Raw genomic sequence first — 10,124 nt, 5'->3', positions numbered from 1 at the left:
GGGCATATTTCCTTCATGTTTGCCCTGTACCATTATGCCTATAACGGGCACCAAATAGTGAATGTCATCTGTAGCGTACCATTCCCATTTAGCTTTTCTCTTGTTATGGGCCGCACCGTCAGAACTCCATCCATAGCTCCTCCGTCGGCCCATCGACCGAGAGAAAGCAACACAAAGTTCAAAAGGACGCGTGACAGCTATATTTTCGGCTACAACAAGAAAGAAGGAGCTCTCGCTTGAAGCGTCCAAAGTAACGGCCAGCCCCATTAGCGCAAACTTAAGTGAAATGAAAAGAGAAAGAGAAAGGAAGCAAGAATCGACCCTTGGTCTCTTGGATGCTATGTCGTCTTGCATACCTCAATTTCAAGTTGTTGTTAAACTCCTAGGGCGGGAGAAAAGAGATGGTTTTTCCACTGGTTATTCGGGTTTTTTTGTTTTTGTTTTTCTACTGATTTTCTTCGTTTCTTTCTTTGTTTTCATTGAGTTTTTCTTTCATTTTTCTTGTTTTTCTTTTGGTTTTATTTGTTACTATCTCGATTTTTATTGGCTTTTTTCCTTTCTTTTTTCTATGTTTTTTTGCTTCTTTCTTGTTTTTCATCAGTTTTCTCTTAGTTTTCACTATTCTTCTATAATCATTTTTTCTCTATATCTAATAAATTTTCTAATACACATTTAACATTTTCCAAATACAAGGTTAACAATTTTTTAAGACATGGTCATCATTTTTTCCAAACACATTTAACATTTTTTAAATACATGGTCAAGATTTTTCTGTACACATTTATCATTTTTTAAAGCTTGATTAACATTTTTCGAGTACAAGTTTAACATTTTTAACTTACATGATCAATATTTTTTCTATACACATTTAACATTTTTCAACTACAAGTTTAACAAAATTTTAATACATCGTCAATATTTTTCTATACACATTTACATTTTCCAAATACTTGATTAATTTTTTGAAATTCTTGTTTAACATTTTTTTAAATGCTTGGATTAAGATTTTTAAATTTTTCTTTCACTCGCATTGAATATTTTTTGTATACATTTTCATATATATGAGAAATTTTTTCCCTGCACACATTTAACATTTTTTAAATGCTTGATTAACATTTTAAAAAAATCATGTAAAGTATTTTTGTTATTATACTTATTTTAATATTTGAAATATAGAAAGGAAAAAATAAAAGAAAAACTAAAACAAAAAGTGAAAAGGCCAAAAAAAACGAGGTTGTGGCCTCATGCGCGCCTGGGCCGGCCCAACTCACGCGAGGCACGCGATGCTTCCCCTCGGTCTCCCTAGAAGAGAGGTATAGCCGTGCCCAAAAGGCATAGTTTAAAATGCCGGAAGGGACCGGCAGTCCCACTGGAAAACTAGAAGCAGCTGGTCTTTTAAGCCAAAAAGACCGTTCATGCAATGGACCAAAGAAAACCAATTGAATTGGCTAAACCGGTCGTTTTCTATATATTAAAACCGGACTAGAAAAATAGGGTGCACGTAACCTCCCGGTTTCAAGCGAGCGTGCAAAGCCACTAGTGCTCACCGTGCTTCATGACTAGAAGGCATCAAATTTCAACAATAAGGCGGTCTGTTTGATAAAAATCTGAACCAACAATCTTATCGGTTCGGTTTTTTAAACTATGCCAAAGGATGAGCATGGGCTGACAGCACAAGACAGTGAAGATGCAATTGTCAATCGGGCGACATGTGTAGTCGACAATGCCGCGATACGCCTTGGGCGTCGTAAGCATTTTTTCTTCAAGAGTACGTGAATGCATATCATATCTTTATAGAAGGTGGAATTTCAAATAGAAGATGACTAACTTGTTGCGAACAACGAGCATAGCAGACTCCACACCAGGGCTAGTCCGAAGAGAGCTACCATCGACAACACAAGTACAAAGCAAAAAGAGCGATCTAAGACAGAGCAACATCAACGCGTCTCGACCAACACCGTTCACCTTTGAAGAGAACATCAACTCCGACTGAACTTCGCTTCTGGCCTTGTCGACGCACCATCCACCCTTGATGCCTAAGAGGAGGTGGCAAGTAGATGGCGGACCTTGATCGGTCCACTAATGCCACTGTCTTGGACTCACCGGCGATGACGTACATTGCGCCGTTGAAGATCATCTTGAACAACGGCGAGCACCAGAAGCAGCTCAACACGAAACCTCAAGACCGTGTCTTCAAGCACAATGCTTCCAACAAAGAAGCAACGTTAAAACGCCACCATCGCGCCGATTCAATTTCGGACGTAGGCTTTCTCCCAAAGACAACTACCAATCCCGAGAGCGAGCGAGGGAGATGCCGACACATCTTGGCGACGCCTCCAAGGAGGGGAACGACACCCACGAGCGTCATCGCCGTCAGCACCGACTAAGTACAAGCAGGAATTTCATTCGAGTCGCCACACAACTCCATCCTTTCTCATTGGATTAAGGTCACATCGTCCAAGTTGACCACTCCGCCACCACCGCAACACTCTGACAGCTTAGTCGAGATGCCAAGGTCCACCCAAGACATGCACAATCAGGAGCACACAGCCCAACCACAAGCACCACCACGGCTGAGAACTCACACGTAAGCATTTGATTCGCCTACGGAAGAATAACTTGAGATTTTTTTTGAAACTATGATGATTTTTATAGCAAATTTGGAAACTATACACCCTAATGCAGAAAAATCAAAAGTATCACCCCGTCGGCCTTCTGTTGGCCGAAGAGGGACTTTTCGGCCTATTGTTGGCCGAAGAGGGATTTTTCGCCCAACCGTTGGCCAAAAAGGATTTTTCGGCCAACAGTTGGCCAAAGAGTCCCTCTTCGGCCACCAGGAGGCTGAAAAATGGTCTTCGGCCAACACCTGCTCTATTATTTTAGAAAATTCATATCTATTAGGATTCTTAGAATTTTAATTTGATTCTTTTTGCATTAGATTAGAAACTTTATGAAGTTTCTGTAGATATCAAGTTTGACTAGATTTGAAAGTTTGAATTTGAATTTTCATGAATTTGCTCAAATCACTAGATCGCCTATAATTTGAGCTAGGAGTATTTTTTCAGATGATTCTTTTTGCTACTGGTTCTTTGTGACTTTTCTTTATTAGTAGTAATTAATTGGTGATTTTTATAATTATTTAAAATTAGGTTTTTATGGAAACAGTTCTGTTTTAGTGTTTTATAGGTTTTGTGCTATTTCTTTTAATTTTAATTGCTTTAAATTGTTTTCTTTAGTTTTTTTGACATATTCTTTTTGTTTCTGTTTAGTTATCCGTAGCTATTTTATTTGTACTTTTTTTATGTATTTTATTTCTTTTATCCTACTAGAAAACTTGTTTTGAGCTTCATAGGAGTTTATATTTAAAAGTGCCTTATAATACAACCATTGCCGTTTATACATGAAAAAAAAATACTTTCCCGCAATCTTTTTCCCTCCATTTCCTTTTCCGCCATTTTCTTTGTCGCCATTCTCTCCCGCCATTTTTTTCCTGCCACACTAAAGAGTGTTGCATCGACGGAGGATGAAGATGATGCCTTCATGTGGAGTATGAAACATTGTGTAAGAGAAGTCATAAGTGGGAAACACTGTGTGAGAGAGGTCCATTCAAAGCGTGTGGCCAAAACCGTAGCAACGAATCCAGGTAAACCAAGCAAGCAACGTACTATTAGTACTATGAAAGAACACTCGCGTAACTAGGTAAGTCGGCGATCGATCAGATAAGACAGACAGACACAATCGATCGGCAAAACTCAAGCCACACGTTACCAGCTCAGTAACAGCAGTTCCACACACCTAGTAGTAAACTACTGGCGCCGAGCCAAATCGGCAGCCACAAATCGGTCCGCGCGCGCGAGGTTAGGTCGACGCAGCCCCAGCCAAACCCGGTAGCATTCTCGAAGCGAAGTCCCGTAGCTTTCGACGACGGCGACGCGCCTCCACCTGACCTGGCCAAGCCCCTCTACTGGCCGACCTCGCACCAGCGCTCGCTCGCTCCCGGTCAACTCTACTCGCGCCATTGTGCTCTACGCAATAGCGCGCGCACCGGCTCCCGGCGGAATGAGCCCCGCGCGGACCCACGCGCGCACGCGCGGGATCCTCGCTTTCTGTAAAGGCACGGCCGTAGATCTCGTGCGATCTTTATCTGGACCTGCCGTGGTCCGTGGAGCTCGTTCAGTTCGTCATCGACGCGGGGGCTTTCGCGCCACCACTTGGTAAGTTTGTAAGGACGCTGTCAAAGTTCAGGGGCTAGATGAATGGTTGAAATGATCCTGCAACTGCAACCGGTCAAATACAGCCGTGGGGTATATATGCCGGCATCGAGAAACAAATTTATGTATGTATACCACCCTTGTGCTAGTTGAGTAATTATACTATATTCTCTTTGTAAAAAAATATAAGAGCGTTTAAAATATTAATTGTATTGAATAAAAGATTTGTTGATCTGTTTCTCTATGTTTGGGAGGATGAACATTGGGCGGCCTATTTGTTAGATAGCTGAAAAAGCCAGTTGGATCTTCATCCGACAATCACCCTCACCCACACACTGGTTTTCTTCTTCCTTCGTTCTTTTCATTTTTGCATCGTCAATCGATGAGGGCCTAACTGCTTGCTACCGCCGTGGCCGGCGGCGCTATTGTGCTCGCCTCATTGCTCCTGCTCTCCCCTGAATCGTTGTTCACTGTGTGTTGTCGCCGCCCAGGCTATCCCTCTAAGCCCTCCCCCAATCCTCCCTACCTCACGTTCTTCTCGAGCGCCGGCAACCTCCCCGCATTTGAACCAGTCAACTTCCGAGTCTCTTCTACCTCGGACACTGTTGTCGTGTTGTTCCCGTTGGAGCCCTTGTCGTCTACGCGTCTCGCTAGGCTCGCCGGGGCAACACCGACTTCGGGCTCGACGCTAACGCTCAAATCAAGTGGTACATAATGTATTTTCACGTACGTGACAAATAGTAAATGCGATGAAAGACGGAGTGTAATCTTTGAGAGCCCCATGACTGGATCATCTTTCCCCCCTAATGCTTTAGTGATCAGAGCTTTATCACTACTAGATGATACCTCGCGTGTTTCATCTGGTATTGGTTGCAATATACTCCACTTTGATAATATTTAATTATTTGAACATAAATATTTGGATGAATAATATGAGAATTGAAATTAAAAGTACATATGATTTATTGTATTTAATTATTGAGGCGGGTCAAATATGTTAGTGGGGCTAAATATTATTGCCGCTAAATCAGTTTATGGATGGAACATTGAAACTGACTAATCGCAAAGGTCAGCGGGAAAAGGCCACCTTACTAAGACACTGTTAGCCAGTCCCGTGGCGGCTTAATCTTGCTCCATATCTGAAGTGTCTTCTCATTTTGGTGTTCTTTGGTCCGTGTTCTTGTCATCACGAGCACCATTCTGTTTGCTTCAACTTTTTTCCAGCTGAATTGAGTAGACCATGCGAGATATTTTCAAAACTAAAGTACTAACCAAAGAACAGTCTCTTTGAGGTGCCGGCACATGACCACCACACCTCCTTTTGGAATAACTATGCACGAAACAGACTGCTGCTGCACTAAAACTTGTACTCCCTCCGTTTTTATTCAGTCCGTGTATTAGCTTCGATCAAAGTCAAGCTTTGTAAACTTTGACAAAGTTTATAAACAAAAATATTAACATTATACAATAACAAATCAATACCTTTAAATTCATCATTGAATGCACTTTCACGTTATATGGATTTGTTATGGTAAATATTTATATCAATCAAAACTAATATGCAGAATAAATAAAAACAGAGGGAGTACTAGTGATACCTCTACCCATGCACTGCAAGTGCTAGATGCACGACCCTACGACCCAAAATCTATCCAGACTACTTGTGATTGTATGATTTTTAGATGAAAAACCAAATCATAAGTTTTTTAGATAGGTGTAATATCAATGACATCACAGTTGTATTTCAAATCCATGCAGGAGAGGATTTATAGCACCAAGGTCGGGGGCACGCACATTTGCGGCTGCCCAATAGCCTCGTGATTAAAAAACCGGTTTGGTCTTTGCATGTGTTTTAACCCCTAATTATCTTAGATGGGGTCTATGGGTGCACCTCTTGCAGCTTTTGGTAGCTCCACCCATCCCACATCCCATGTCTTTTCTTTCGCCTTTCAAATTTGAATCTATTATATCTTTCATACCAAAAGTCCAACTTAATTATATTTTGTTTGCATATTCGTGTTTCTTGTGATGAGGGCATTCAAATAAGATCCATTTTGAACAAGTCTTGACGAGTTTTAAAACGTCGTTAAGTTTCATCCGCTAAAACTTGATGTGAGCGAATGACAAAATTGCAAGTTTCAGAAACTGAAACTTAAAACTTGGTGTGCCCTCATGCTATATCCATCGACTTTCTGGATCCCGAGGCAAATCGGGCTGCCGGAAAAGTTTCAAATACTAAAACTTGATAGAAACGATGATAAATTTGGGAATTTTCTAAAACTAAGCCCTAAAGCCCTAAGCCCAGAACCCTAAAGCCATAAAGCATTTGAAACTTGGTAAAACTTAATGGTACGATTATCAAGTTTATTTTTTTTGAACTTAGAATTTTTTTAATGTTGTCACAATGTATTCAAGACGGGTCTTGTTCGAAAGTTCTCGTCATGACGAACACAAATATGCAAACAAAACTTAATTTGGACTTTCACTTCAAAAATATAGTAGATTGAAATTAAAAGATGAAATGAAAAAGGCATGAGAGATGGGATGAATGGCGCATGCATCGCTGGCAAAAGATGTCAAAAGCATGCATGGATGGAACTGAGCCTACAGTAATCAAATTCCTAAGATTAAACAAGTTTACGAGTATTAAAGCAATCGGAAAGCCAAACACGCATAGGCAGTTGTGTGCTCCCGCACCTGTGTGCCCCTGAGAGTTTCTAAAATCCACGCTACAACTTCGGTAAGCTGAAGGAAAACAACTGGATGCCGCATAACCCTAATTATCGCCGACTAATTTTGTCGGTCTTTCCCTTGCCTCTAGCGGTTAGTTTCTATGCCGAGAGGCGGGAGAGACGCATGGTTGCGCTTGCAGGGAATCTTAGTCTAGTTTGTTAGGTTTTGGCATCCTCGTGTCGTTTTGAGCAGTAGAGACGACTATACGATAGAATAAGTATAGTCTTGTCCTCATCGCGGTGGCGATGCTTTCACCGTTGTCGTGGGACGCATGAGGGTTAGTTCGCCCGTATCTAATCCGTCGGGGTGTGGTGGAGAGTCGTCAAGCACAGCGCTTTTGCTTTGGCTTGCGAGAACATCATGCTCTCGTACCTAAGATTCTACAACGGCGCTTTGGGCGTCCACATGGGGTTGGATCTCGCCGTCTGGTCTTCGCCTTCTTCTTTAGGCCAAATTTTTGTGCTTCGGATCATCGTTGGGCATCTCCTGGCAACATCCAGTGACTTCACAATCATAGTTACAATGACTCTCTAATTACGGTGCAGAGCAAGCGCGCCATCGAGCTACTCTCAAAACATGACATCAACATGGAGGCGGTGATGTACACCTTTGGTATGTTTGCCATCTTATTTTTGTCAGCAGTGTTCTTGAGCCTCTGACTTAGTTAATATATGACCTCTACCATTTGCGGAAAAAATAACATCATAGCTTTGTGTGCATGGCTACTGCCGCATAATCAAATAGGCCGATTTATCATAATTGAACTGCAAAATTGAAACTTATTTTCTAAATCCTGTATTAATAAGTAGATATAAATTGGAAATAAATTATAGGCAAATACTAATTAGTCAAACTAGGTAATAATTCTAAAGAGCAAATTCCAAAATATTCAAGAGCAAATTCCACTTTTACACTATAAGATTGAGTTTGTGACACATTTGAACTATTCAAGAAAAATTCTTTCAGAATATCCTATTTACAGAAGTTTGTTCCATTTTTTTACCCCTTTATTAAGGTTTACCCATGTTCTATTGGGTGGGGCAAACAGTCAATCTTACGCGGATTGCTGAGTTGGATGCCACATCATCGACATTCCCCCAAGCCGCGTATAATGCAACAAGCCGCATCTTTCGAACATAAGTGCGGAATTCACTTGATCTTAAATAATGTAAGGGCGTTTTTCTTCTGACGCGCCAATCAAGCCTGGTCTTAGGGGGAAATATCCTATGCTCTCAGAGCACCTAAGTTCAGGTGCTACAGAAGAAGCTCGGCCGTTGGATCCACATCCCATGGTGGTAGGGAGAGCTCACATGAATTTGCAGACAACCCCCAAGGAGTCCCGTAATTACACATAGTTCCAGTAACTCCTCATCTGATCGTTCGATCTACATTCAAAGGCCGAGCTTGCGCTAGAGCACCTGAACTTGGGTGCTCCGAGAGCTCATGATATTCAAGGGGTGTTCTTTCAAGATTCTTTAGATTCGATGTTGAACTTAGCTTCAGTAAAATAATAGAATACAAAAATTCAGACAGGTCATTTGGAACTTATTGGTACGGTCGATATTAGAAAAAAGGAATACGGAATTTGAGCCCTCTAGTTTCATTTTTATGATCCAGCTGGACCAGCAGGAGATCAGACCAATGGAATTATGATGAACTGCAGCAAAGTATCAATGTGAAACTCATTCATTCAACTGCATCCAATATTTTGGTCTAACACAAAACTGAATGAACTAGAACTAAATCAGATTTTTTTTGTACCCATCTCCTTCTAAACTATCTTGCATTCTTGCCTCTTTTCCGCTAGTATGAACAATTAAGCGAGACTGAAACACTAGACTCCTCTCTCTTGATGGAGAGCCCAATAAAAAAGAAGACACCACACCTGGCTATCCATGCACGCGCGGCTGCTAATGTTATCTTGAACTCCGACCAGCCTCACCGACGACGGCATGTCGGCATCCTTCTCCCTTTCCTGGCCTCCGATATCGTCTCGAGCCCCGGCGACCACGGCCGCTGCTGCCTCGCCCCCACCAGCTGCATGTAGTGCTTCCTCAGCTCCGGCGTGCTGCACAGCTGTTCCGGCGCCGCCGCGCCGCACTTCTTCTCGCCGCCACCGTCGGACGTGATCACCTTCTCGATGAACTCCGGGAGGACCCTGATGAGCGCCATGCCGTCGGCGCCCGTGACGTACTCGAACGGGGACGACTCGCCGGCGAGGGACACCTTGGTCGGGGCCGGCGACAGCGACGCGAGCGAGGCCGCGGTGAGCGCCTGGCAGCTGGAGAACCGGGCCGCGGGGAGCACGAAGTAGGTCCTCCCCGCCTGCAGCTCCTCGCCCGGCGGCAGCGCCGGGATCGGGAGGCCGATGAAGAAGGAGTCGCCGGAGCAGACGAGGTGATCGGGGGCCTCCGCCGTGACGTCGCCGGCCGTGGTGAACCGCCCGCCAGAAGCTGCGGCGAGCCTCGTCTGCCCGCCCCAGAACACCAGCCTCGCCTCCGCTCCCTTGCCGTGCACGGCCGGGGCGCGCAAGCAAGGGGAGAGGCCGTTGCCCATGCCGCGGTCTAGATTCTAGAAGCGTCTAGAACAAGCTTTGAGGTGCGAAATTGCGGAAGAGGAGGGATGCTCTGACTGAATGGTGCTTCTACAAGATTTGAGGATTCCTGGTGTGGGGATGTATATATAGGTAGGGGGTTGGATGTGTGGGTTGACATTTGAAAAGTCAGAGCTGGGGGGGGGGGGGGGGGGGTTTGATTATGGGTGTTATTTTACTCAAAAGTTGACTGGCCGGCTGTTCAAATATCAGGACAGTTGACCTTAGTTTTTCTTTTTCTTTTTTTTTTCTTTTTTGAGGGAAAGATAGATGGCTTTGTTAATAGTTAGTGGGCAATGTCAACGCCCAATTGGGAAATGGAAGCTTCTAGCGATTAGTGAATGGTTCTTCTCATGGAAAGTAAAATGAGATATTTCTTTTGACATCTAACAGTGCTCCAGTCACTTACTTAGTTCATTCAACCATGATAGAATTTTTAATAATTGATGCATAGAGAGAAAAAAAGGAAGATAATATTGCCTTCTATCGATGAAGAGATAATCTCTCGACATTGAAGAGATAACTATGCCGCGCAATTTTAGAAGATGCTTTGCTTCTTAGCGTGTTTTTCGGTCCAGTTTTGCTCA

At 43.1% G+C, this 10,124-nt stretch overlaps 1 protein-coding gene across 1 annotated transcript; it reads right to left on the bottom strand.

The window, feature by feature from the left end:
• Positions 1 to 8,612: 8,612 nt before the first annotated feature.
• On the bottom strand, positions 8,613 to 9,589 carry LOC123092553 (uncharacterized). Its single transcript, XM_044514356.1, has one exon. The coding sequence runs from the start codon at positions 9,498 to 9,500 to the stop codon at positions 8,883 to 8,885; it is 618 nt and encodes a 205-aa protein (XP_044370291.1). The 5' UTR covers positions 9,501 to 9,589; the 3' UTR covers positions 8,613 to 8,882.
• Between the last annotated feature and the right edge of the window lie 535 nt (positions 9,590 to 10,124).

Source organism: Triticum aestivum, chromosome 1B (genome assembly GCF_018294505.1).
Source record: "Triticum aestivum cultivar Chinese Spring chromosome 1B, IWGSC CS RefSeq v2.1, whole genome shotgun sequence".
Classification (NCBI taxonomy): Eukaryota; Viridiplantae; Streptophyta; class Magnoliopsida; order Poales; family Poaceae; genus Triticum; species Triticum aestivum.
The sequence above is the reverse complement of the archived record's forward strand: the minus strand, read 5'-3'. Positions and strand labels throughout refer to the sequence as shown.

What these genes read in the sequence shown, in the direction of transcription:
- LOC123092553 (XM_044514356.1), bottom strand. Translation starts at nt 9,500, where the DNA reads ATGGGCAACGGCCTCTCCCCTTGCTTGCGCGCCCCGGCCGTGCACGGC.